This window comes from Anopheles merus, chromosome X, assembly GCF_017562075.2.
Source record: "Anopheles merus strain MAF chromosome X, AmerM5.1, whole genome shotgun sequence".
Lineage (NCBI taxonomy): Eukaryota > Metazoa > Arthropoda > Insecta > Diptera > Culicidae > Anopheles > Anopheles merus.
Genome location: NC_054081.1, coordinates 14,040,896 through 14,068,030, shown reverse-complemented (window position 1 = coordinate 14,068,030; position 27,135 = coordinate 14,040,896). Strand labels below are relative to the sequence as shown.

Sequence of the window (27,135 nt, the reverse complement as noted above, 5' to 3'; positions counted from 1 at the left end):
ATTAAACATTCTGCCATAGACAACCGTGGCGTTCGGACGCGCGGCTACCCGAGATCGCAACAAACAAACAAAGGGAAGGCAACAGAAAAAAAACAAAACCAAATCTATATACACATACGCACAGACCATCTCAGCGGTCACAGCCAGGGAACCTGGTACCGACGCTGGATGTGCTTATCAGCAGGCCCTTGCCCAACAAGCAAACAGTACACCTGTGCCGCTCAACACGGACGGATGCTGGGAGTGGCGCCGTAGCCCGGTGGCGTGAATTTCGCAGTTCAAATTGACAGTTGGTGCCGCGCGCTAGGAACACATTGCCGGACAGTGAGTGTGGTGTTGCTTTCGTTCGTGCCGCGTTGGGTCAGTGTTTCGCGTGCGGGATTGGATATTCTTTACTGTACGTACAAGTGCTAGCTGCCAGCGTACCTAGTATCCTTAGTAGCAGTGCAGTATCTTTCTCTCGCTGTGGGAGTTACGCGGTCTTTCGAACAGTAGCAGGAGTGCGCAAGGCGTCCACTGTGCGCAAAGATTGTTGCGACTGTGAACTAACTGGTGGTTTAAGATTTTCGAATTTCGAAAACAAAAGAAACAAAACAAAACAAGCAAGTGATAGTGACGCGTGGTATCGTTACGCACGGTGACAGTTGTCTGGTGGTTTACAGCGGTACGCGCGCAACCAGTGAAATAATAACAAGGTGAGCTAAAGGTGTAATAAACCGTGTGTGTGTGTCTATGTGTCTATGTGTGTGTTTCTGTGTGTGGGTGTGTGATAGTAATATCCTTTCACCCAACCGGCGTCTTATCTAGCCCACTAGTGAACAAGTCTGCTCCGGATTAGCCTGGGGATATTAGTCGAGTATCCCAAAATCCCAACAAGTCTAGCCTGTTCTTCCTCCAATCTTTGGCCGTGCCCTCGTTGGTCGGTTGTATGCGCCTGAAATATCGCGACCCGCCTGCGCGGTCTTGCCGATCTGGCAAAGACGGTTCGTCTATCAACAATCAATACAGAAACCAAGGGTTCGTCGCCTCTGCCTTCAACCAATCTCTAGGCTTCCACTATTATAGCGGGCTGAGTGCTGATCGAATGTACATGCGCGGGGCCATACGTACTTACGAGAAGAGTGTGTGTGTGTGTGCGTGCTCACGGGGTCGGCGCCCTGGACGAAAGATTTCGCGCCGGGCAAGATAGGAACCTTTTTTTTTTTTGCTTTTTCAAAAAGGTCGACGCACGCGGCACTATTGAAAGTGCACAGTCGGTTGCAATCAGTCGCACGGTTTCATCATCTATCGCGATGGGAAAGCGCTCTACGCTTTAATTGTGCGTACGCGTATCAGCAGCACTACACCACAATAGTGGGAGTGAGGCAGGTGTGTTTGCGGTGGGCAGAAGATGAACAGGAAACGAGCGGTGTGATAATGGAAAATGCACAAACAAAAAACGCTGAAGTAATGGAGCGCACCTGCTCTTGAAGATTTTATTAGAGGCTTGTGTGTTTTTGTTCTTTCAGAAAAAAAATGAAAGGACACGCTCAAGTAGTCCACGTGACGGCTGCGCTTTTCGTACGTCGCCACACACAAAAAAATCATCGCGTTGAATCGTTTTTATTAATCACATTAAGGCGAGAAAAACGTTTTGCTCATGGTTTGCTGCCTCCTGCAACGGGTTCGTCGCTTGAGCACGTCCTCTTCCCGTAATGCAGCGTAACTCAGAGGAAGGGATGGAGGGCAGCGGGGACCTTGGGACATTTGGGTTACGAAGGCTAGGAACGAAAAAAAGCAAGAAAATGAAATACTTAGAAATTAGGGAGAAAATTGGCAAAAAATAAGGAAAAAAAAACACCCCAAAACCAGGCTAATAAGTTGTGGCCATCGGAACCGTACCGTTTGCCACCGATTTTGCGCACCGCTATTAGCTAATGCACTCACATCAGCCCCAATCCTGTTGATTAAAATCGCTGCTTAATTTTGGAACCAGGAAACCGTGACGTTCGTGCTGGTTGCCGCAATGCTGCTCCGGTACGTCCCCGTTACACACACACACGCACACCCATCATCTAAGCGGCTGGGGCGTCCGGCGCGGAAAGATGAAAAATCATAAATAATATATTACCAAGCGGAATGGCGGGAAACGCGTACCACACGATTTATGCCTGTTTTTTCCCCGCGTGTGTTGTTCTTTCGAGGTTAGCTCATTAATTTCTACATCCGCTAGCGCAGATGGGATAGTATTTTTTTTTTTTTGGAAATTCGTGTGGGACCCAGAACGGCATGTGGAATGTGGCTGCAGCACCTTGTGCACACCTGTCAACTTTCGCCAACGGGCAGGGCTTCGCTGCAATTGGAGCTGGCAGTAGGTTAGTGAGGCGAATACCGTAACGTTCCGTTCCCGTGGTGAGCGGGTTTTGCTGGAGACGGCGGAAAGTGGACGGTACATTGGTCTGACGGTTTCGCTTCGGTGTACTGGAGAATCTTCTTCTGCTGCGGCTTCAAGCCTCGAGATTCACCCCAGTAGCTGATAGATGGCGCTGCAGCCTTGGGGAGTTTTGAATAGTTGACACGTGGTTGATAGTTGCACATTCCGGACAGGAAGGTAGGGAGGGGGGTGAGGGAGTTCTTTTGCCCGAACCGACACAGACGGCCGCCGGGTTCTCGATGTAAGTAAATTGGAAAAATAAACAAGAAGTTGAATAGCTAAATCCAAATCTTTTAGCTATGCCAACATCTTGCCAAGTTGCCAATTTGAGGGGCGCTTTGCCAAGAACTTTTTGAACACTCACAAACACAGACACAAACACACATACACACACACGGGGGCATAAATCCGCAGTCAGAGTTTTGGTAACACCAGAGGCAAATAGTCACAAGGGGATGATCCTGTTTGACGCCGATGCTTCACGGTTCGCTGCTCGCTCGAAACTGATTGAGCCGTGGTGCCGGTGTTACGCAGCAAGACATCGGGATTAGGGATCCACCACCGCCAACTATTTGGCACCCGGATCACGTACCATCCTCGGCCCCACCGCTGCAGAATGGCTCTCCCGGCCAGGGACTAGGGGACACGGCAGTAGGAAGACGCGCACGGAAGGTGTACGTACGCCCTCATAAAGAACGCAATAGGAAAGAATCAAAATGAATGAATAATAATAAAACACACACACACACAAAAACGCACGCTACTTCAACGAATTTTCGTGGCTCCCTGCCCAACAAAACCGCACGGCCCAGGGCTCGCTCTGGGCCCTCGTTACGCATGCAGCCAGCGTCGGGCGCAAAGCGCAAACAATGTATCTCTGTGCGTGTGTGTGTGTGTGGGTGTGTGCGTGCATGATGCGAGGTGTCAATGGTACGAGGTCTGCGGGGTCGTCCATTTCGGAGCCGGGCGCTCGATTACGCGCACCAAACACGGGACCCGGCCGGGGAGGGTGTACCCTTTTTTGGGAGGCCCCGGATGAGACCGCTCCGCCCGGATGACCGGCGTGCTCATTAGCATGCAGCACATCCCGCCAGCCTGCCATCGTGGTAGAGGGCTTCGGGCCGGGCTCCCGAGGAAGCGGGACTTCCTGCGCGACGCGCACACCCTTAGATGGTTGGGGTTCCGCGCTCGAGCCGACAATCGGCTTAGGCCGGGCGCGCGCGCACTGTACCAGCGGATGCACACGCAATGAGCACGTACACACACACATACACACAGGAAGGGAGAAGGGACAGCACCGACCGGGATCGAGCGACAGGTGATTGAGGGGTAAATTGAGTGGCACACTGTCGCAGGGCCCCAAAGCAAGCTGCAGTGCCCGTTTGTTGTGGCCAAAATTGGACGGTGACCTGTTCGGGTGGCACTTTGGCAAGTGGTAATGACTCATGGAGCAAGTGTCGAACGTGTCCAGCAGCGCTAGAGCGCGCGAAGCGGCTAAATTGCTACTTCCTTGCCCGGTTACAATCAAACGACTTCAACCGGCAGTAAAGCGATGAACCCGGTTGAATGCTTTCTTTGAACGACAGAGCAAATTATGCAAAATAATTGACAATTGTCAACAGTTCCAAGTGCACTGGCATTTGCTGCCGTTATGTTTTGTGCGTACATCGTATTGGAAACTAATTTATCGATGAACTGAAGAAGAAATTCGATAAGAGCTACAAGAGGAGGTCCACCGTTGCTAGAAGTGTATGAGTGTAAATCACTTACTTTACGGTGCAGTAATATGTAATGTTGATACGAAAATTCAATTAAATTATATTTTGTACCATCCGGAAGTGAACGCACGCATACCTCAGCCAGAAAAAACATTAAAGTTCAAAGCTTAGGGCGCTGCTGGCACATCAATTGCCCTCGGGAGGTTGCGCTGATTATATCCTCGCATCGCAGGCAGTTATCGTGGTGTCAGGGACTTTCAGTCTCAAAACAAACCATGGCAGTACATTACTCATATCAAGCCGTTCGAGCCCTGCAGGCGGTCGAGTGTTGGCCCCTCGAGAGTCAAAACCGAGAGCAGATAAGACACGGCGAAACCTAAAATTCCTTTTCACCTGCACGCACACGCTGCTGATGGCCTGAATGGTGGTCGAAAAAGAAAGAAGAAAAAAGGTACGGTGGTCTAAAGACCGACCCGAGAGGAGAGGGAACGTTCCCGGAGCTATTCTGACAGCCGCGGAAGTTGTACATTATCCATTCGTAGATTGGATCAAGATAAATACACGGCCAGTGTCAATGTTAACTGTTGCATCCTTATTGTGTCTACTGATCTGCATCTATTCACTGATCGCCATAAATACGAGCGCCTAGCCTGCAGTCCAATGGAGATGAACTGACGCTCACTCCAAGGCAGGTAGCAGTGTATCAATGGGTGCAACTCATCCTGCCATAAAACGGCATAGAGAGAAAGAGAAAGAGATTGGGAACTCACTCTTTCCATTTATGTTTATTCATTTCCCTCCAATTGGGCGGGCAAACAACAAGCAGCAGCACCGCGCGTCACCCGCCAGAAACAAAACGCAACGGTGCCATGAATAATCGATTAGCGCCCGATTAGCGTGCAGCCCAGCAGGGCGATGGCGATGCGATGACTCTTGCCTCCCGGCAAAAGCGCTCGGGATGCTGTTGTTGGTGTTTGCACCGTACCGGACAGGCCGTTGTTTGCGCGCTGTAAACAATGTGTCATTGAAATGGTAAATAATGGGAGTCATAAAATGAAAATCGTCATGATTTGTTTAGTCCAGGGCGGAGTGCGGCCAGTAGCAGACCGTTCGAGCGGATTTTATGCAGAAACGTCATTCCCGGTGGAGAATCGTTACATGACATTGCACGTTCGGCTCCTTTGCTCACCAAGCCCACAGACAAATTACCGTAGTCGCCGAGGTTTGTAGCGCTCTAGCGAATATCTAGCCACTGCGACTGGAAAGCGCCTGGAAGTCGGTGGAAGACGGTGTGAGGCGTGTTGCAATTCGTCTGACAGGTCTGTTTCTAGCTCGTACCGGCGCACAAGCGGGAGAGCGAAACACTTGCGAGACGACAAGACGGCAGACGCACCGTTTCGCCGACGATACTCCGTTTACACAAGTGTGCGCCGATGCTGTTGCAGTGCGAGCGCAAGATCTTTTCCATTGGAGTTCGAGCTGATGCTTCTCCTCTAAGGCGCGTTGCTTTCGACTGTTCTTAATGATTGGGACTTGAGCTCAATTTTAGGTTAATAAAAACACACACACAGACATACACGTTTGACACAAACAGACCAATAATGAATTGGCAAGTTTATGGCCAACTACGAAAAAAAAACAAACAAACTGCTCGCTAGCTTGCTAAACTTATGCACGAGGGTGGTTAATTTGCTTATCGCACACAAACTAACTGCGTTCAAATATTTAATCATTTCTCCCCATTGTGGGCGAAGAAAGGTTCTCTAACGATAAACAAACAACAGCGACTGTGTTTGGTTGTTTCTTTGTTTGCAAGGAAAATAAACTAACAAGACCCAGTGCCTTCCCGAGCATTGCCAATTCTAACCTTTTTGCATCCTCTTCTCCTTACAGCGGCACCACAGACAAAGATTGAGCATGCGGCTGACGAGATTATTTTACTCCACGTTACTGATAGGAATACTGCAGGTAGGTGCCGTGCATATAAGTGCATACCATTTTTTGGAGAGTAAAATAACTCCCCCCTCCCCCTCATTTTGTTTGGTGTTCCTAACAAACGCTCACACCATCACCATCCACACGAACCACTCTCATCTCATCAAGCTCTTTTATTCACCTGAACTCATCGCTTAATGCCGCTTAAATCCCACCCACCCACCCTCTAAACATCGCTCTGGGCAGAGGGGCTAACCCAACTGTAACAACAGAGTAACTTCCATTTTCGGCTTGTCCTCCCGCTTGTTATCACTCCCGCAACCAACTTGGTGCCTGCCCTTGGTGCTTTTATGGATCTTTCTGGTTGTTTTGTTTTATTATTTTGGCAGCGTTGTTCATTACAGGACATATGCAAAGAATGGTTCATTGTAGCTAAGAGAAATATTCGAGCGAGCGTGAAAAATAGATAAAAAAAACACACACACACTCAATCAACAAAACGCAGAACAAGTTCCACGAAAACGGCTCGAAAAGATTCTGAGATTTGAGAAAGACGGTAGAGCTGCTTCGAACGTGATTTGATTGTTCTCTGAATTGGGTAGAATATGTGTTGAAGAATAATGAAGCTACGAATTTCAATAAGAGGAACAAACTGGCACATCAGCTTCAATACCTCACCCAGATTGTCTGAAGGACAATACTTCCTCCAAAATTCTAATTCCAAACGCGTTGAATATGGTGCCACTTTAACTTTTAGCTGATTGGTTCCCATTTGTAGCGTAATGGGAAGCGCACGTTGCAGATACACTACCGGTCATGGGTTCAAATCTCTTATCATTCTTTCAGAGGGGGCAAGATGGAGACTTTTTCTCAATGCCTCGTCTAGGTCAGCGGTCTGAAGAACAAAATCCTGCCACACTGTCTCTCCCACACCTTCTCCACCCGCCCTCGTTTTCCCTCCTTAACCCTTCTGTGAGCGCTTTCTTGCCAGTTGGGGAACCGCTTGGCGCAGCGGATCCGCAGCAAACGCCACCGGTTTTGCTGTGGGAAGGGCGAGAAAGGGATGACTCTTGAGTCGCAGATTATGGAAGGATAGAAGAAGAGGCAGAAGGGGGGAACCTTCTTTAGTGCGCGCGCGCAATGTTGTCCACTTTCTTTTCAAACCCGAACGGTGTGGTGCTGCTTCGCCACTTTCGAAAAGCATCCTCCAAAGCAGAAGCGACCGCGCTTGTTCTTCTGGTCGTTGGCAATGTTTGTGTGTGTCGTGTTCCTCTCACTTTTTGCCACCGCTTCAGGCCAAACCGGACCCTTCCCGTCGTGCAAGCAGCCTACCGACCGGGCCCGCGAGAAAGTGCGAGAGCGGTAGGCACCAGCACCAGGTGACCGGGGCGGGCGGTTTATGATGCTATGTCGGTGGCCCGGTTAGTCGCGTTGGCCCACACTTGGAGCCCGGGCTCGGTTGACAAGCTTTAAAGGGGAAAGCGATATGACGGACGGACAACACAACAAGCGGACACAGCAGCAGCAGCCACAGCGGCCGCCGGTTGGAAAGGAAAAGATGAAGAAAATGCCGCTCGACCCATCACACACACACACACACACACACACACACACACACACACACACATGTGCGCGCTGTGCTTGCCCTAGCGATCATTGGAGCATGGCCGAGTGATAGCTTTCGCCCGCGTTATCTAGCTTCTCCTGGTGTATTTTTTTTGCCCTCCCTTCATTTCTGGGTGGTGGCGGGGGTTTAGTGCCCCAAGCTATCAAATGTGCCGAATTGTACGTGCGCGCATGGCCCGATTTTTTTCGTTACTCTGTTTGGTGTGGTGCTGCTGATGCCCAAGGTTGCCCCGAGGGGGTAAGGAGCGCGCCTGTCGAACCTGTCGATGAGGCTGCTGTTGGGCGTGTGTTGGGGACTGTTTCCTGGGATTGGGTTGTTTTGGGGCGGCATTCTTGAGACGTCTCCTAGCGGAATGGGGAAGCGGCCCAGTGACATGGGTCGAAGTTGTACCGGGGCGGGATTTCGATTGATTCCCGATACGCGAACGACGCGGTGACCTCAAAAAAAAAAATATGGATGGATGCTGTTGTTTTATTTACGGTCCCAACCATCCGAACAGCACCGAGCAGCAGCAGCAGCAGCAGCACGGGGCCGGAAACGGTCCAATGGGCAAGGGGTTTATGAACCGCTAATAGAGTGAGTGATGGTATGTAAATTAACAGCAGTTCATATCCCGGCCATTGGAAGGGTTCCATCGCGCGCGCGCGCGCGCGCGTTAGCTTCTAAATCATTGGTGTCCCGGGCGAAGAGAAAGCGTTTTGGGTTGCTTTTGGGGCTTTCGGTCGGGAAGTCGTTTGGGCGCTCGTACTTCTGATTCCACTGATTGGAGACAGGATGGAGTGGCGACGGATGGAGACCGGGCAAGAAGCGTACGCGTAGCTTTAACTGCAATCCCTGTTGAAACTGCTACATGATGAGGCCGTTGCAATACCGGCAGATGCACATGGAACGAGACAATTATCACCCGACCACTAACAAGGAGAAATCTCTTGTCTCGGATCGTTCTACCGGCAGATCGTTCCGAACTGGTAACAGATGTAGCCCGTGGAGGTAATGTGGCAAGTGTGGCATCTTGCGGCAGTACCAACCCATCATCTTCATCTCTCATTTTCTCTTATTTGAACTCTACGTTTTTTTTGCGGTTGTACAACGACCCAAAAACCACCCGCGTTGATAAACGACTCCGAGCAGCGAACGCCTTTTGACAAGCGCCATCCTTACGCACGTGTAGGGGAAAACGGAGAAAAATGATTAGGTGGGGCGAAATCGTTACTTTCATTATTGGTAGCTTAACACATTCAAAATGATAGTTAATCAGGCTTATTCTATTCTCTTACTCGACCCTAATCGAGTAGATAAATTGGACTCGATTCTCGACTCGATCGCCTCCTCGGGAAAATCAATCGGAAATTCGTTCCGAAATCGCAGTTGGCATCAATTCGCCAAACCCATTTGAGGGAGATGATTTAAAAAAAACCTCTTATAGGATTCGAACATAAGCAAAAATGTAAGAAAATTCTTATTGGCTATTTGAAATAAATAATCTTTTCTTATCTATTTTTTTTAAATTATCCCTTTTTTTCAATTTTAGTCCACCAAGTTTGGTTTTTTCGGCATTTTAACGATTTTTTTTATTGATCTTAAAATTACCAGTACAGGTGTCCCCCGAGATACGACTGTATTTGGGACCGAAAAAATGTCCCAAAGCAAGGCGTAAGTCGAAAAAGTCGTATGTCGAATATCTCTGAATATAAAGTTTATAACCGAAATTGAACAGTTGGAATTTATGATATCGTGTATTTTGTTTAAAATAATGTTCGATAATGTAATAATTATATTTAAAAAAAACCGTAAACAATATAGATATTCAAGATCAGGTAGTTTTGGAATCTTTGGAAATGTGTGTATAACGTTTATCAGCCCAGATATTCAAACAAATACATCAATTTCTTGTCAATGACAACTTTTAACTGTCAAAATCAAAATCGTCGTATCTGCGAATCGTCGTAACTCGAGGGGGTCGTAACTTGGGGGACGCCTGTACTCAATTTTCCATAAGAATGCACAAGTTTACTTAAGATCTGCCAAAATATCGATTTTGATTGATTTCCCGCTAGGGTTTTGATGTCGAGAATTTCTGGCCTAAATCGACTTAAGAATCGAAAAACGATTGCATGGACTACTTGACATATTTCTATAGAAACCTCAAAACCGTTATTAGGGGCGGAATAGTTTAGTTTCAAAGTGAACCATTTTTCATAAGTAATATTTATCTCGATGTTGAGCTATCTCGATTGTAAGAATAAAATAAAACTGAATGATTGAAAAACATCAAATACAATGTTTAAATCAAACCATGAACGTTTAATTACCGATTTTTTTTAAAATAAATGAATAAGTTAAGAAATATTTGGTCAAAACGATGACCGTTACGAAAAAAAGCTTCCTTGAGATTTTAGAAATTAACCAGAAATAAAAAAGAACATGTTTCGAGTAACATGACATTTATCTATGATTTACAAGAAAAAAAAAGTAATATAATGTTAATGTAAAGTTTTCAAATTCAAATTGGTAAAATCTTTCGCTTAGGGCAAAATTGACAGGAGCAAAATGATGAGGCTGTGGTGTAAGCTAAAGTCGCTACAATATCTTTAATTTACATAAACAAAACCGTGGTCTTTGTCATCGACAAGAAAAATTACTGACCACACGTGAATTATTCAAAAACTCTAGCAATTAATAACTTCTTTTAATTAAACACTAAAAGAAAGATTTAAGTTTTGTAATCTTTACTCTTACAATACTACCTAGATGACAGCGCCTAAACCAAAGCCTTAAGTCCAAGCTTGTTGTCCATTTTGCGCCTTTTGGTTTGGTTTGTTTTGACATTTGGTGTATAACCTTTTGGCCCCTTAGCAAGATCACTTTAACCCGCACTATACATTTTTACGACTTTTGATGTTCATTTTTGAATTTCACTTTAGACATTCATATTTGTTGTTAAGGGCCGGTCTGGTGGTACAGTCGTCAACTCGTACGACGTAACAACATGCCCGTCATGGGTTCAAGTCCCGAATAGACCGTGCCCCCATACGTAGGATTGACTATCCTGCTATGGTAACAATAAGTCACTGAAAGCCAATGCTCACTTCACTAGTGGGTACAGGCAGGCCTTGACCGACAGCGGTTGTTGTGCCAAAGAAGAAGAAGAGAGATTTGTTGTTAATATGTCAACTCCTAATTTGATTTCATAAATAAGCTGTTAAAGAATCGAATGCTGTCAAAACATCAGTGACAAGTGATCTGCCCAATGGGATACAGAGCAACATCCTTAACAGTTCCATTTTACCCCGTCTTCTCGTATCATCCTTCCTACTCAAGTGTATGGCCAATTAGCCACCAGTGGCCACACACACACACATGTGCGCGCAAAACCCCAAAATACAGACCATTTTTGGCGCTCCGACAGCTTCCCTTCCCGCATTCGGCTTATCTTCCCTCCTTTCTCCCTCTTTTTCCCGATTCCCTGCACGCGTATTGGGAAAGTCGCGAAATCTCCCCGTTCCCTTCCCGCTAGGAGCAGCTTTCTCCGGGGAGGGCCGTAAAAAAGCGGCGAAAGAAAAACGACATTCTGTAGCCCATCCCCTCCGTTTCTATTTTTTATTTTGTGAGGGCCAGTAGGGCAGGTTGTGTCGCTTTCGACCGGCTGATAATTTCGACGCCCCGGGGCAAACGCGGCAAAGCGGCAGCGCGCAGACCCTTTTTTGTGCGACGTCCTGATAGGGGTATGGGACCGGGAGAGGGGGCATCATCATCTTCGCACATCGTTTTTGCGCGTCCTCGTGGTCCCTATGGTTGTGTGTGTGTGTGTGTGTGTGCGCGCGTGTGTCTTCTCTGTCCCATTGTTGGGTCTGGGTCTGGGACTGCACTGCGTCGCTTATGTTATTGACCTATTTTCACACGATTTCATTTTCTTTCTTTTTCGTTTTCGTCGACGCGCGGCACGCACATTACCAACGCACAACGGGTTGACCATCGTCACCTTGCGTTACCACCTCTTGTTTTCTATTTATTCTCTCTCTCTCTCTGTCTCTCTCTCTTTCTTTGTCTCTCTCTCTGTCTCTCTCTCTCTCACTTTATTTCCGTCTTCCCTTCTACGTGTGGCCGTGTTTTACGGGTTTTCGCCCGTGGGCGCCTGGTACATTTTGGAGCATTCCAATTTTCCTGCTGCGCCACGTCCACGTCCTTCTACTCTTTGCTAGCGGCACTCTGCCGTAGCAGCTAACCGTGGACGCTCTACCACCCTACTACTATTCCCGATGGCTTCGGTTCTACTGCCCTTCACAATCCTTCGCCCCGTCAGCAGGTTCCATCGTTCATTTTCACGTATCATTTCATCACTGTATTTTGCAGATCAATCATCCTTTTATGTCATTTGCTTACTGTGAAAAATCTTCTCGGCTAAAGTGCAGGAAGGCGTTGCAGGTAAGAAGCCTAACAGTGTACCACCACCACCGTTTAGCAGTGCTTACGCTGCCGCATCCGCATCCTTCCTGTACAATTTGGCACCATTTCTCATTCCCCGGGTGGTTTGCACTTTTTTTTGCCCTTCCCGCCTGTTCCAACCCTTCTCCATTAGTTATGGTATTCCGCCCCTTTTCACCACTCGACAAAAGTTCTCCCGCCCTACTCGTCTGCCGCTGATCGGGCTGGGGGCGGTGGGGCATAATACACTAGATGGCCTTCTGCTGCTTCCTGCCCGTTACTAAACACCGAAACCAAACCGATACCAAATGTTTGCTAGCAGCGGTTGCTTAATTGATTGCATGCTTTTTTCTCGTTCTAGGTAAGCTAAGTCGTCCGTCCGGCTACGCAATACTGTTCCAGAGGGGACTGTGGCGCATAGATAAGTAACCTATAATATTGTAAAACCTTAGTAGTGGCATTGCCGCTTTTTTTTGGAAAAGTACGGCAAGCATGTCTCAACTGATACGGAAAATGCGGAAATTAGATTAATTGAATTTATTTTACTTAGAACATAATACCCTCAACAAATCCCAACACTGTCTTCTGCCACCTGCAGCATTCCACTTAGGTATGAACACCACCTAAAAGCTGTCTTTCAGACGACAAGAAGCCACGATCTATCAAAGCTGATCGTTTCCGCCACACCTAACTATCTAAAACCATCACCTCAACTCACTGGTAGAACGGTTTGGGTTAAGCCACTACACCACAGCTAGCTCCTTGCATGTACGATGCAATCGCCTTTAAGTTCGAACAGTATTCCGCGACCAGAGTGCCGTAATCTTCCTTCACCGTAATATTGCAGGTAGCAGGCGACGCAGCAATCGTCGTACCTGCCGTTGAAGGCGTGGTTGATGATGCACCGGTTGATGGCGTAGTTGATGATGCTGAGTTTGATGGAGTAGTGCTTCCTCCAGCAGCAGTGGTGCTACCACCAGCAACTGTTGTACTACCTCCAGCAGCAGTGGTACTTCCTCCCGCAGCAGTTGTGCTTCCTCCTGCAGCAGTGGTACTACCTCCTGCAGCAGTTGTACTTCCTCCTGCCGCAGTGGTACTTCCTCCAGCAGCAGTTGTGCTTCCTCCGGCAGCAGTTGTGCTTCCTCCGGCAGCAGTTGTGCTTCCTCCTGCCGCAGTGGTACTTCCTCCTGCAGCAGTGGTACTTCCTCCTGCAGCAGTGGTACTTCCTCCTGCCGCAGTGGTACTACCTCCTGCAGCAGTTGTGCTTCCTCCTGCAGCGGTGGTACTACCTCCTGCAGCAGTGGTACTTCCTCCGGCAGCAGTTGTACTTCCTCCTGCAGCTGTAGTGCTTCCTCCAGCAGCAGTAGTACTTCCTCCTGCAGCAGTGGTACTTCCTCCTGCAGCAGTGGTACTACCGCCAGCAGCAGTTGTGCTTCCTCCTGCAGCAGTGGTGCTTCCTCCAGCAGCAGTTGTGCTTCCTCCTGCAGCTGTAGTGCTTCCTCCAGCAGCAGTTGTGCTTCCTCCTGCAGCGGTGGTACTACCTCCTGCAGCAGTGGTACTTCCTCCGGCAGCAGTTGTACTTCCTCCTGCAGCTGTAGTGCTTCCTCCAGCAGCAGTAGTACTTCCTCCTGCAGCAGTGGTACTTCCTCCTGCAGCAGTGGTACTACCGCCAGCAGCAGTTGTGCTTCCTCCTGCAACAGTGGTGCTACCACCAGCAGCAGTTGTGCTTCCTCCTGCAGCAGTGGTACTTCCTGCAGCTGTAGTGGTGGCTGCAGCAGTAGTGGTGGCTGCAGCAGTAGTGGTGGCTGCAGCAGTAGTGGTGGCTGCAGCAGTAGTAGTGGCTGCAGCAGTAGTGGTGGCTGCAGCAGTGGTAGTGGCTGCAGCAGTGGTAGTGGCTGCAGCAGTAGTGGTGGCTGCAGCAGTAGTGGTGGCTGCAGCAGTTGTGGTGGCTGCAGCAGTAGTGGTGGCTGCAGCAGTAGTGGTGGCTGCAGCAGTGGTAGTGGCTGCAGCAGTAGTGGTGGCTGCAGCAGTAGTAGTGGCTGCAGCAGTAGTGGTGGCTGCAGCAGTAGTGGTGGCTGCAGCAGTTGTGGTGGCTGCAGCAGTAGTGGTGGCTGCAGCAGTTGTGGTGGCTGCAGCAGTAGTGGTGGCTGCAGCAGTAGTGGTGGCTGCAGCAGTAGTGGTGGCTGCAGCAGTAGTGTGTGGCTGCAGGTAGTGGTGGCTGCAGCTGGTGCAGCAGTTCGGTTGCAGCTGTTGTCGTTGTTAGCACTGGAACACGGGCACACTCGCACTCGGGAGGGTATGATACTGAGGCGGGTGGTGTTGGTGCTAGAACACTTGTCACCTGACGAAGCATTTCAGCATTTTGGCTACCAGCTTGATCTAGTGAATATACGCCTACACCGCCCATGTTGGTTGCGATAACAAACTGTAGCTTATCGACAAGAGAAGCGGGAGTGTTGTAAGTGTAAAACGTGGATGTGCTGTAGGCAAATCCTTCCCCGGCTTGGGGCGCTCCAAGAGTATTTTTCGATCCAAATAACAAAGCCTAGAGTTTCACACACAAAAAAAAACATAATGAGATTAAATAAGCATTGAAAAAAAACCCAACTTCACTGGCTAACGAGATATATTGTATTAAAGTATATGTTTACTTACGTTACAATATGTATCCTTAGTAACAGCAGTCATAGCAGCACCAAATTGTGATCCACCTGATGTAGTGAATTTCAAACTGTACATAGGCAAGCTGACAACGAGCTGGGTTGTCAAAAATCCCTTCAATACCCATCGAAACACATTGTTATACTGAAAAGGACAGAAATGGCACACGTTTAACGGTCTCACTTCACAAACACGTACCATTGATCTCAATGCTGCACAAACCACTACTTACGATTGTTTTCGTTTCGTCGTTAAACGGTGCGGCCAGTGAAAACAGCGGGCTGATCGGGCGCGTGCTAGTGGTAGCGACCGTTGAGTACATTTCCTCGTGCATTTTGATCACGTTGAACGGTAGAGTGGAGAGGGTTGAGCTGTAGTAAATATCGCCATTCGCACTTGCATCCCACGGTAGGGCGGTAATTAGCTTCAAGTTCTTAGCGGTAAGAGCCGTATTTAACTCCGCAACGAACAGAGCATACCAATTCTATGAATGAAAAGAATGGAAGCCACTGTAGCCAGAAGCTGCACCGATAGTGACATTTACGTGCCAGTACTCACCTGGTACAAATTTGTGAGCCCATCGAAATCCAAGAAGACGCCGCTCATTTCAGGATACGATGCCATCTTTGTAATAAGCAGATCGATAAACGTTTTACGTGATGCTGCCTGATTCAGCCACAGAATGTTTCCCGCAGAAATACTTCCCAACACGCCCATGTACAAGTCCACGTAGGGGTATGTCTTTTTGAGATTAGCGAACTTTCTGATACCGCCTGAAATGAAATGCACAACCATAAAACCCATATGGCATCTAGCACTACGAAATTCGAGCCAGAAATACAGAAACTTTAACACTGACCTAGCAGATCATCTGCATCATTGGCAGGATTTAGTATCCCCACAAAGGCTTTAGAGGTCGGGTTCAGTGCGATGTAGACTGCGTGCGAGCAGAAGCCTATCGATGTGGCAGTGGTGTAGTCGCCAGACTGAGCGAAACAGACGCGTGACCCTGCGAAAAGGAAAATAGCAAGCAGACAGTGAGCACACAGAGTTTTGTCCGATTTTGGGACAAAAGGGCAAGCGTATAAAACTGATAGAAATTCACTTACTTTGAGCCGCTATCTCCGAAGGGTAGGCTGTGAAGGTAAAAGCGAGAAAAACACAACTAAATCATCTCGACGACCGACGGAATCTTGTATCACTGCACTCACCCAGCACCATACACACGAGCAACAAGCATGACAGTAGGTAGCGATCCATTGTTCGTACTGCACTAGTGGTGTTCACCACTCACTACGACAATTTGAACTGGTTTCCTGTTTGAATGCTAGGTACTATATATACATCCATAAGCAGACAGTTCCACACACCCGATTTCCTTGCGTTCGTTCTATTGGAACAGTTGCTTGGGGGATGCGAGTGTTTTCGGGTACGGCTTCGAAGGAAATGGTGTCTTGGTAGCGACGAATAGGGTTGTACCAATTGTGTATTCAAATGTTTTGTTCTGGATCGTCAAAATTACGTATAATTCCTCGAAATTTAGGCATTGGCGTGCAATTTGTTCTAAATTACATGTAACACTTCTACGATCGTCCGCCTGTGTCACACTTGTCGGTATGTTTCTCAGTACAATTTTGTAAACGATTCCCCAGATTCGTGATGTGACCTTGTAGTCTATGAGCAAATATTAAATGGAATAGTTTTTAGTCGGGCTTTCTTTCGTTTTTGGTTTTTGGTTTTTGCTTTCCTTGCCTTACTGATTATATGTATGAAATAGTAAATGCGTCAGAATTGGGTTATTTTATTACACGAACAATATAACGGCATCAAACAGAAAGATGTTTTAAAGTAAAATTTCTCCCATACGTTAAACAGGTTGCAAAACAGTAGTCATCGCCCAAATCTTGACATCTGACCTTCTAGCTTATGCAAGCGCATTTGGAAACTATTTTTTTATTTTTCACCTATTTGCTTCAACAAAAAAGTAACACTACGACATCGTCAGTTTGTCATCGCTTGTTTCGTTCACCGGTTGATTGTGTGGGTATGCGTGAGGGTCGACCATCTTTGCTTGATTGAAGGGTGACGGTGCCTTGTTATCACCATTGCCAGAACCCATCAGAATAAGTTTTTCAAATGAAGTAACCTCACAGCTCAATCCTTTATCAAATGGTACTGCACTGCAACTAAGCGTACCCGAAACTGATTTTATTTAGTCAGCTGTATCGCACGTATTCTACACCAACTGTGCAAACAACTGATATAGTACTGAGCAGGTTTGCTGTTTCAACAATAATTTGGAAGAAACATTTTACAGCTAAAGATGTATATTTTTATTGAATCTTATTGATAATTTTAGACCAAGCACAAATAATGTTTCACTGTATTTTCATCACCAAATTAGAATGACAGCCGTACCATAGACATTTTTTCTATTAATTTGTATATCTATTGACTTTTATTAACATTCATTTCAAAAACATTATAATGACATTAAATAAAAACTTACTCCACGTTACACTACAACCCCACACGCACTTCCAGATTGAATGTACAGGTTGATCTCTAAAACAGAATCACAAAAACTGCTGACAAGACCTCCGTACTGCGACCGCACAGTAATGCCGCAGACAACAGCAGGTTGTGGTGCAGACGTGGTGCCTCCACCAGCGGCTGTTGATCCTCCACCAGCGGCTGTTGATCCTCCTCCGGCGGCTGTTGATCCTCCTCCAGCGGCTGTAGTTCCTCCTCCAACAGCAGTCGAGCCTCCTCCAGCGGCTGTTGATCCTCCTCCAGCAGCTGTTGATCCTCCTCCAGCGGCAGTTGAACCTCCTCCAGCGGCTGTTGATCCTCCTCCAGCGGCAGTAGTTCCTCCTCCAGCAGCAGTTGAGCCTCCTCCAGCGGCTGTAGAACCTCCTCCAGCAGCTGTTGATCCTCCTCCAGCAGCAGTTGAGCCTCCTCCAGCAGCAGTTGAGCCTCCTCCAGCGGCTGTAGTTCCTCCTCCAGCGGCTGTTGATCCTCCTCCAGCGGCTGTAGTTCCTCCTCCTGCTGCAGTTGAGCCTCCTCCAGCGGCAGTCGAACCTCCTCCAGCGGCTGTTGATCCTCCTCCAGCGGCAGTCGAGCCTCCTCCAGCGGCTGTTGATCCTCCTCCAGCAGCAGTTGATCCTCCTCCAGCAGCAGTTGAGCCTCCTCCAGCGGCTGTAGTTCCTCCTCCTGCTGCAGTTGAGCCTCCTCCAGCGGCTGTTGATCCTCCTCCAACGGCTGTTGATCCTCCTCCAGCGATAGTAGTTCCTCCTCCAGCGGCTGTTGATCCTCCTCCAGCGGAAGTCGAGCCTCCTCCAGCAGCAGTTGATCCTCCTCCAGCAGCAGTCGAGCCACCTCCAGCGGCTGTTGATCCTCCTCCAGCAGCAGTCGAGCCTCCTCCAGCATCAGTTGAGCCTCCCCCAGCTGCTGTAGTTCCTCCTCCTGCTGCAGTCGAGCCTCCTCCAGCGGCTGTGGATCCTCCTCCAGCGGCTGTAGTTCCACCTCCAGCGGCTGTTGAGCCTCCTCCAGCGGCTGTTGATCCTCCTCCTGCGACTGTTGATCCTCCTCCAGCGGCTGTTGATCCTCCTCCAGCGGCTGTTGAGCCTCCTCCAGCGGCTGTTGATCCTCCTCCAGCGGCAGTAGTTCCACCCCCTGATGCAGTCGAGCCTCCTCCAGCGGCTGTTGATCCTCCTCCAGCGGCTGTTGATCCTCCTCCAGCGGCTGTAGTTCCTCCTCCAGCGGCTGTTGATCCTCCTCCAGCAGCAGTTGAGCCTCCTCCAGCAGCAGTTGAGCCTCCTCCAGCGGCTGTAGTTCCTCCTCCTGCTGCAGTTGAGCCCCCTCCTGCTGCAGTCGAGCCTCCTCCAGCGGCTGTAGATCCTCCTCCAGCAGCAGTTGAGCCTCCTCCAGCTGCAGTCGAACCTCCTCCAGCAGCAGTCGAGCCTCCTCCAGCAGCAGTCGAGCCTCCTCCAGCAGCAGTCGAGCCTCCTCCAGCGGCTGTTGATCCTCCTCCAGCGATAGTAGTTCCTCCTCCAGCGGCTGTGGATCCTCCTCCAGCGGCTGTAGTTCCACCTCCAGCAGCTGTAGAGCCTCCTCCAGCGGCTGTGGATCCTCCTCCAGCGACTGTTGATCCTTCACCAGCGGCTGTTGATCCTCCTCCAGCGGCTGTGGAGCCTCCTCCAGCGGCAGTCGAGCCTCCTCCAGCGACTGTTGATCCTCCTCCAGCGGCTGTAGTTCCTCCTCCAGCAGCAGTTGATCCTCCTCCAGCAGCTGTCGTGCCACCTCCAGCGGCTGTTGATCCTCCTCCAGCAGCAGTCGAGCCTCCTCCAGCGGCAGTTGAACCTCCTCCAGCGACAGTAGTTCCTCCTCCAGCGGCTGTTGATCCTCCTCCAGCGGCAGTTGAGCCTCCTCCAGCAGCAGTCGAGCCTCCTCCAGCGGCTGTTGATCCTCCTCCAGCGGCAGTCGAGCCTCCTCCAGCGGCTGTTGATCCTCCTCCGATAGCAGTTGAGCCTCCTCCAGCAGCAGTTGAGCCTCCTCCAGCGGCTGTAGTTCCTCCTCCAGCGGCTGTAGTTCCTCCTCCTGCTGCAGTTGAGCCTCCTCCAGCGGCTGTTGATCCTCCTCCAGCGGCTGTTGATCCTCCTCCAGCAGCAGTCGAGCCTCCTCCAGCGGCTGTTGATCCTCCTCCAGCGGCTGTAGTTCCTCCTCCAGCAGCAGTTGATCCTCCTCCAGCGGCTGTTGATCCTCCTCCAGCGGCAGTCGAACCTCCTCCAGCGGCTGTAGTTCCTCCTCCAACTGCAGTCGAGCCTCCTCCAGCGGCTGTTGAGCCTCCTCCAGCTGCAGTTGAGCCTCCTCCAGCGGCTGTTGATCCTCCTCCAGCGGCTGTTGAGCCTCCTCCAGCAGCTGTTGATCCTCCTCCAGCGGCTGTTGATCCTCCTCCAGCAGCAGTTGAGCCTCCTCCAGCGGCTGTAGTTCCTCCTCCAGCAGCAGTCGAACCTCCACCAGCGGCTGTTGATCCTCCTCCAGCGGCTGTTGAGCCTCCTCCAGCGGCTGTTGATCCTCCTCCAGCAGCAGTCGAGCCTCCTCCAGCGGCTGTTGATCCTCCTCCAGCAGCAGTCGAGCCTCCTCCAGCAGCAGTTGAACCTCCTCCATCGACAGTAGTTCCTCCTCCAGCAGCTGTGGATCCTCCTCCAGCGGCTGTGGTTCCTCCTCCAGCAGCAGTCGAACCTCCTCCAGCAGCAGTTGAGCCTCCTCCAGCGGCTGTTGATCCTCCTCCAGCGATAGTAGTTCCTCCTCCAGCAGCAGTTGAGCCTCCTCCAGCGGCTGTTGATCCTCCTCCAGCGATAGTAGTTCCTCCTCCAGCAGCAGTCGAACCTCCTCCAGCGGCTGTTGATCCTCCTCCAGCGGCTGTAGTTCCTCCTCCGGCGGCTGTAGAACCACCACCGGCGGCTGTAGTTCCACCTCCAGCGGCAGTTGAACCTCCTCCTGCGATAGTCGTTCCTCCTCCAGCAGCAGTTGATCCTCCTCCAGCGGCTGTTGATCCTCCTCCAGCGGCTGTTGATCCTCCTCCAGCGGCTGTAGTTCCTCCTCCAGCGGCTGTTGATCCTCCTCCAGCGGCAGTCGAACCTCCTCCAGCGGCTGTTGAACCTCCTCCAGCGGCAGTAGTTCCTCCTCCGGCGGCTGTAGAACCACCACCGGCGGCTGTAGTTCCACCTCCAGCGGCAGTTGATCCTCCTACTGCGATAGTAGTTCCTCCTCCAGCGGCAGTCGAGCCTCCTCCAGCGGCAGTAGTTCCTCCTCCAGCAGCAGTCGAGCCCCTCCAGCGGCTGTTGATCCTCCTCCAGCGGCTGTTGATCCTCCTCCATCCTCCTCCAGCGGCAGTTGAACCTCCTCCAGCGGCTGTAGTTCCACCCCCTGATGCAGTCGAACCTCCTCCAGCGGCAGTTGAACCTCCTCCAGCGACAGTAGTTCCTCCTCCAGCGGCTGTTGATCCTCCTCCAGCGGCTGTAGTTCCACCTCCAGCGGCTGTTGAACCTCCTCCAGCGGCTGTTGAACCTCCTCCAGCGGCTGTAGTTCCACCTCCAGCAGCCGTGGTGTCTCCTCCTGGCGCAACCGTGGTAACTCCTCCAGCTCGAGTGGTACCGCCACCCGCTGCTGTGGAGGCTGTTGGTTGTGTAGTTATAGCCACCAACGATGGGAATGTAATCGAAACGCCGCATGTAGGATACGACGCCACAGGATATTGGAAACCTGTTGGTGGCGTCGGTGCAATAATACTCGTCACGTAACGCAGCAGCTCTGCATTGGTGCCGGCAGTGTTCAATGAGAACAGTGCAACACCAGCCAAATTATTAGACACTGCAAAGTTCAGCTTGAGCTCAGCCGATTGAAATGAAGTGAATACGTAAGCCATACTGCTGCTAGAGGATACACTCTCTCCAGAGCTGCTCGTTTGCAGTCCAAACTTGGTCGAGAAAAGAAGTGCCTGAAAGAGAATCCGTCTTGTATTACTATGTTTAATGTGTTACATTTGTCAGGCTCAATTACATCGCAGTATGATACCACCGAAGCGCTAGCCGTTCCCGTAGCACCGAACTGGCTAACTTTTGTCACAGTATATGCGCGAGCATACATCGACATGCCGAGTATGATGTTGCTCGGGTTCAGTCCCTTGATTATCCACCGGTACAGGTTGTACGACTGGGTTGGAAAAGAGCGAAGAGCGTAAAGAAACGGACAAAAGGATCAAAACGTTCGATTTGAAACCGTGGGTGCCGTTCTCACTTACGATAGTTTTCGTCGTGGCGTTAAACGGTGCGGCCATAGCAACTAGCGGGTTCAGCGGCCGTACGACCGTTGTAAGCGATGAGTAGAATTCATCGTACGTGCGCAGCACGTTAAACGATAAGCTTCTTAAAGTGACGCTGTAGTAGACATCGGCGTACCGATCTGCCTCCCAGGGCAGCGCTGAGGCCAGCTTGAGCGAAGCTGTACCAGCCGCCTGGAACAGGGCCTGCATGAACGCGGCATAACCGGCCTGGAATGAACGAACAAAACCAGGATCGGTCAAGTAAATCGAACTTCGCGAGCGGTGCGACGCTGCACACATACCGCCTGCGATGTGGCGAGGTTGCTGAAGTCGATATATAGTCCGACGCAGCGCGGGTAGGACTTCATGAACGTGATCAGCGCCCGGATGTAGTTCGCTCGAATCGTCGGATTCGCTAGGATGGTAGCAACTGGTCCTTCCGTACCGGACCCGACTATAGCCAGGTACGGTTCGAGGTACGGATACGCCAGCCTTCGGTTGCAGTAGGTCGGAAGCAGTCCTGTGCGTGTGACAGCGAGCGGGAGAAATTAGTTGAACGTTGCATAGCTTGCGCACCTGCCAGTGCGATGTGTCGACACTGGTCCTACTCACTGAGCACGGTTGACTGAGGCGTTGTGGCAGTCGTAACGTACGCGATCGTGCCGTTCGCGCCCACCCTGAGCGTTTGCAACACTGAGTGCGAGCATAGCCCGATCGCAGTATTTCCAGTGAAGTTGGCGATGTTGGAGAAGCATACTCTCGATGCTGGAAAATCGGAGCATTAGGTTTATTGAAGAACAGGAGTTACGCTACATCCACTTGTTTCCGGCACTGGTTACTCACTCATTTTCGCTCTATAAGATTGGACGACGTTGGCTGGAAAAGGTTTGCAGGAAAGCGAAATAGAAGAATTCAGATTTCACAACCAAACTACTACCGTCACTACAGGGCACTGCGGAGCTGGTTGGCACTACCACTGTCTTCCCTGACATAGTCTAACTTACCGCTAAACGATAGTGCTAACAACACTAGCAGCGCCAGCCCCCCTGGGTTGGTCAAGGATCGCATCCTTGCTGGTTCGCTGCGTTCGCGCAGCCCTTCACTATACACTTGGGAAGTTGTTCACTCACTCAAACGAACCTTCTCGCTCAAACGAAGCCCACCCGCTAATCTTGCGCTAATCGCGAATTTATCATCCCACCAGAACGGTGCGGAGAATGTACACGTACCGTAGCAGCCCCGGGGGTTTTTATCTGCTTTCATCGAACCTTGCTGCTTCCCATCTGTTGAAACCCACCACGTAATACTCACTGTCACACACACACACGACACACTCACACGTATACATGCACTTTGGGGCGCTTCTAAGATGGCCCTCCTAAGCCCGAAAGCCATCCTGATTGCAGAAGGTCGTGCGAAACCTTGTTCGAGGGTGGCGCTGTATGGCTGTGTGTACAGCTGCAGCAGCCTGTCAGTTGAGCACCGCAAGTGCAGTGCCACGTACGAGCGCGTTCCAGATACCGCGTTCGGCCAGGGTCAGCTTTCGGCTGCTGGGGCTGAGTGTGCGAAAAAAGAACAGCAAAAACAGCAACAACAACAGCTACAGTAATACCCTTCCATCCAGTTTATACAGCTGGGAGAAGCAGATTGGGATTTGCCAACTTTTGTCAGCTCGCACGCTAGTATGGGGACTGTGGAGAGGTGTTCGCGAAGTATTAGATTTCGCAAATGATTATTCGGAAAAGACAAACAGATATTCGCCCCTTTGAGATCTTTCAAAAATCGGTTCATTTAGCTACGGCCGCATTGAATCATCCTTGCATTAATAAATAAAAAAAAATAAATAAATTCAATCACCAGCTAACATTCAAATACTATTTAATTACCGGTGGTAATCACCATAAGCTTGGTAATTGATGTACAAAGGGCTACAAACCTCAGTGAATTTGAAACCATCTTCAGGTTGTGAACATATTAATGTTTATGCTTCATCTTCGAAGAGTGATTCGTATCATGAATCACTACAGAGTTTTTCTTATTCTTTGGCGCAGCTACCGTAGGCTGTCTTGGTCTGCCTTTACCACTCGATGGGCTTGTCTATCGGAGACTTCATTCATTACCCATGGAAGGATAGTCAGTCCTATGTATGGGAAGAACGGTCTATAATCATAAATCACAGCGAAGAATAATTTCGATAGGGTTTAATTGAAAATCTATTGAAATTATTTATTGAGACCTCAATCAAGAGGCAAAATATCGAGAAAATCATTACATAAAGATTCACTAACCATTAGCTATTAAAGAACCAACGAAGATTCGTTGATATTCAAACACGAGTTTCAGAATCACAAGCTCATAAATGAATATGATTCAAGTTTGTCTATCTCATATACGTTGAAATTCAAACATTTATTTATTTTAATTTAAATTTTTAACGAATCATATTAGAAATGCCTCAGATAATTGCTTCGGGACCTTTAGAAAATAATTGAATTATCACTGCTCGCTTGGGCATTTCGTTTCTTGCTCCTTGCCAATATAACGTTCAGCTTAAAATATTTCAGGCAACGCTGAAGCATAAACTGAAGACCCTCCAAACCCGTTGGTAACACTTTTCAGACCTACGCTTGTACTTATAAGGCTTGTCAGAGATGATTCAGAAATTCTGAAACTTTTGGCTCACTATCTGGCCTTTGTCGCGCTGGCATTTTGGTAAGCTGATGAAAGAACGCCTGGAGATTGGTTTCTGATTCAAATATGACGGGATGTGGATAAGAGGACATCCTTCTTAGAATGTTAATTTAGAAGTTCCAGTAAGGATATAATCCTCTTACCAAAGATCAGAGATTTCTGAAAAGGGATTTGCACCTAGGTGCCAGAAGTATTGCTTCCAGTGCTTAAGAGTCCAAAGTATGCCAACAGTATCTCTGCAGTCTTGCGATTGACTCCCGCAGATTCATCAAAGTGTTCCGCGGTCTTGAGTTCTATAGGAAAACCCTGTAAGAACCCCTGAAAACGCTGTATACCAGTTGATTAGTTTGGCTGTTACTTGGTTTCAGTTGGGATCTGTACTATTATTCAATAGCAAGATAGGGTCTGAATCAATTCCTTAGTCATGTTATCAATAACTCCTCTACCAATACCATCAAGATACATGGACATCACAATAAATGTGCATTGCCACCAACCTCTGAATGATCTAGACACATCTATTCGGGAATAGGCACCACCACCTTCACTTTCTGCTCCCTAACCCCATACCTTTGTTTCTCTTTCCCTCCTCCGCAGCTGACGGTAGCCGAGGATCAGGTCGAGGTGGTTAAATCGGTCAGCCCGGGCGATGAGGCGGCAAAGCGCGACAACGATTCGGACCAGGTGGCGCTCGAGTCGGTCGACCAGGATCTGCAAGGCTCTGCACCGGTCCAGTCCGCCTACCCGCAGCACTTACCGGCGCCGCTGGGCCACGGACCGGGCGCTTTGGGAGGCCCAGGCTTGGCGAAACATGGCCCGGGGCCACAGCACGGCCCACTGCCCCATCACGGACCGCCGATACCGCACGGCCCCAGTCGAGGTAAGCACCATCTTCGCCATCGCCCAGCCCAGCTCGGCCAGTGCTTTTATTCCTGTCTTCTTCTTCTTCTGTTTCTTCCACTCTCCTCGTCTTCGCTACCCCAGCATCGCTAGGTCTTGGGCAGCCGTTTGGACCGCCGCCACCGCTGCCACCGCAAGCGCTGCCCGTGGCGCATGCGTACCATGGGCCGCCGCCACCGCCGCCGCCACCCGGCATGCTCAAGGCGCAGGCGAGCGAGCTCAGCCCGGAGAAGCTGTACGGGCCGCCCCTCGCCGGCAACGAGCTGTGGTCCTCGCCGCTCCAGGACATGCCCAAGATCGTGTCGCTCGACGTGAAGTGCGAGAAGCAGGGCATGAAGGTGTTCGTCCAGTTCGACAAACCGTTCTTCGGCATCGTCTTCTCCAAGGGCCACTACAGCAACGTCAACTGTGTGCATCTGCCGGCCGGGCTCGGCAAAACGTCCGCCTCGTTCGACATCGGCATCCACGAGTGTGGCACCGCCGGCAACACGGACAACGTGCTGTACAACGGCTACTCCGGCACGGACACGAACGCGGGCTCGTACTTCGAGAACATCATCGTGCTGCAGTACGACCCGCAGGTGCAGGAGGTGTGGGACCAGGCCCGGAAGCTGCGCTGCACCTGGCACGACCAGTACGAGAAGTCGGTAACGTTCCGGCCGTTCCCGGTCGACATGCTCGACGTGATACGGGCGGACTTTGCCGGCGACAACGTCGGCTGCTGGATGCAGATCCAGGTCGGCAAGGGCCCGTGGGCGTCCGAGGTGTCCGGGCTGGTCAAGATCGGCCAGACGATGACGATGGTGCTGGCGATCAAGGACGACGACAGCAAGTTCGACATGCTGGTGCGCAACTGCATGGCGCACGACGGCAAGCGGGCGCCGATCCAGCTGGTGGACCAGCGCGGCTGCGTCACCCGCCCGAAGCTGATGTCGCGCTTCACCAAGATCAAGAACTTTGGCGCGAGCGCCTCGGTGCTGTCGTACGCCCACTTCCAGGCGTTCAAGTTCCCCGACTCGATGGAGGTGCACTTCCAGTGCACGATCCAGATCTGCCGGTACCAGTGCCCGGACCAGTGCACCGATCCGGGCGTGCTCGACGTGCACCACCTGTCCGGCGGGCCCGAACACCAGCAGTACGGGCCGCCGCCGCCGCCGCCGCCACCGTCCCCGCCCCAGTCGCTCGATGCGCACGTGTTCACCTCGAACCGGAAGCGGGACGACCGGCGGATTCGGCGCACGCGCGCCACCGACCCGGAGCAGAAGGAGGACGTCGGGCTGAACCGCGTCATCCGCGTGGTGTCGCCCGGCGACCTGACCTTCCCGATCGGGCCGAGCTCGGCCAACGAGACGGATGGCGGCGCCGCCGCCGCCACGATGGTGTTTTCGGCCCGCGAGGAGGGCCTGATCTGCATGACCACGCCCGGCTTCACCGTCACGATCGTCGTGCTGCTGTCGATACTGCTCGCGTCCTGCGTCACGTCCGCGTTCCTCTGCATACGTCTCAAGCCGTTCTCGCTGTCGCGGGCCAAGGAGCGGTCGGTCGCGTTCACCAACCCGCACCTGACGCCGGCGGGGACCGTGCTGACCAGCGGGGCCAGCTCGATCGTCGGCACGCTCAAGTCGACCAAGTCGGGCGCCGCCGCCACCGCCAGCAGCAACAAGACGCGCATGTTCTACACCTGAGGTCAGGCTGGGCGGTGCAGGTTCGAACCTTAACCTTTTCCCTGCAGCAACACACACACACACAAACACACTAATCCTCCCCTCCCTCCCATTGTATCGAGCTAGCTCCCCAAAACAGTGCCCCGAAAGTGGACAAAACCCGTGGGCGCTTCCTGTTTCGGTGGAAACGCATCCAGGCGTAGTTCCTTCCCTCCAACAGTCTGCAAAACCCGCACCCGGACCAAACAATATACCTCACTACAGAGCAAACTTTT

At 50.7% G+C, this 27,135-nt stretch overlaps 2 protein-coding genes across 28 annotated transcripts; one reads left to right on the top strand and one right to left on the bottom strand.

The window, feature by feature from the left end:
- Window positions 1-26,971, top strand: LOC121588832. 2 transcript variants are annotated; one of them, XM_041907244.1, is made up of 4 exons: window positions 1-695; window positions 6,025-6,099; window positions 24,894-25,176; window positions 25,281-26,971. In XM_041907244.1, exons 2-4 carry the CDS (start codon window positions 6,049-6,051, stop codon window positions 26,879-26,881), a joined length of 1,935 nt encoding a protein of 644 aa, XP_041763178.1. In that variant the 5' UTR covers window positions 1-695; window positions 6,025-6,048; the 3' UTR covers window positions 26,882-26,971. The 2 variants fall into 2 exon arrangements, with proteins under 2 accessions (XP_041763178.1, XP_041763170.1); XM_041907236.1 differs by lacking the exons at window positions 1-695; window positions 6,025-6,099 and adding an exon at window positions 12,048-12,118.
- LOC121588725 (autotransporter adhesin BpaC-like) lies at window positions 17,213-22,841 on the bottom strand. Of its 26 annotated transcripts, none has more exons than XM_041907172.1 (10): window positions 22,610-22,841; window positions 22,449-22,481; window positions 22,218-22,370; window positions 21,908-22,125; window positions 21,585-21,833; window positions 21,344-21,496; window positions 20,684-21,281; window positions 19,562-20,422; window positions 19,394-19,435; window positions 17,213-19,057 (listed from the first exon to the last, which is right to left on the bottom strand). In XM_041907172.1, the coding sequence occupies exons 1-10, from the start codon at window positions 22,671-22,673 to the stop codon at window positions 17,295-17,297; spliced, it is 4,134 nt and encodes a 1,377-aa protein (XP_041763106.1). In that variant the 5' UTR covers window positions 22,674-22,841; the 3' UTR covers window positions 17,213-17,294. The 26 variants fall into 26 exon arrangements, with proteins under 26 accessions (XP_041763106.1, XP_041763126.1, XP_041763022.1 ...); XM_041907192.1 differs by having other exon boundaries at window positions 17,213-18,574; window positions 18,764-18,805; window positions 19,205-20,422; window positions 22,610-22,840; XM_041907088.1 differs by having other exon boundaries at window positions 17,213-19,456; window positions 19,646-19,666; window positions 19,751-20,422; window positions 22,610-22,840.
- Window positions 26,972-27,135: the final 164 nt, after the last annotated feature.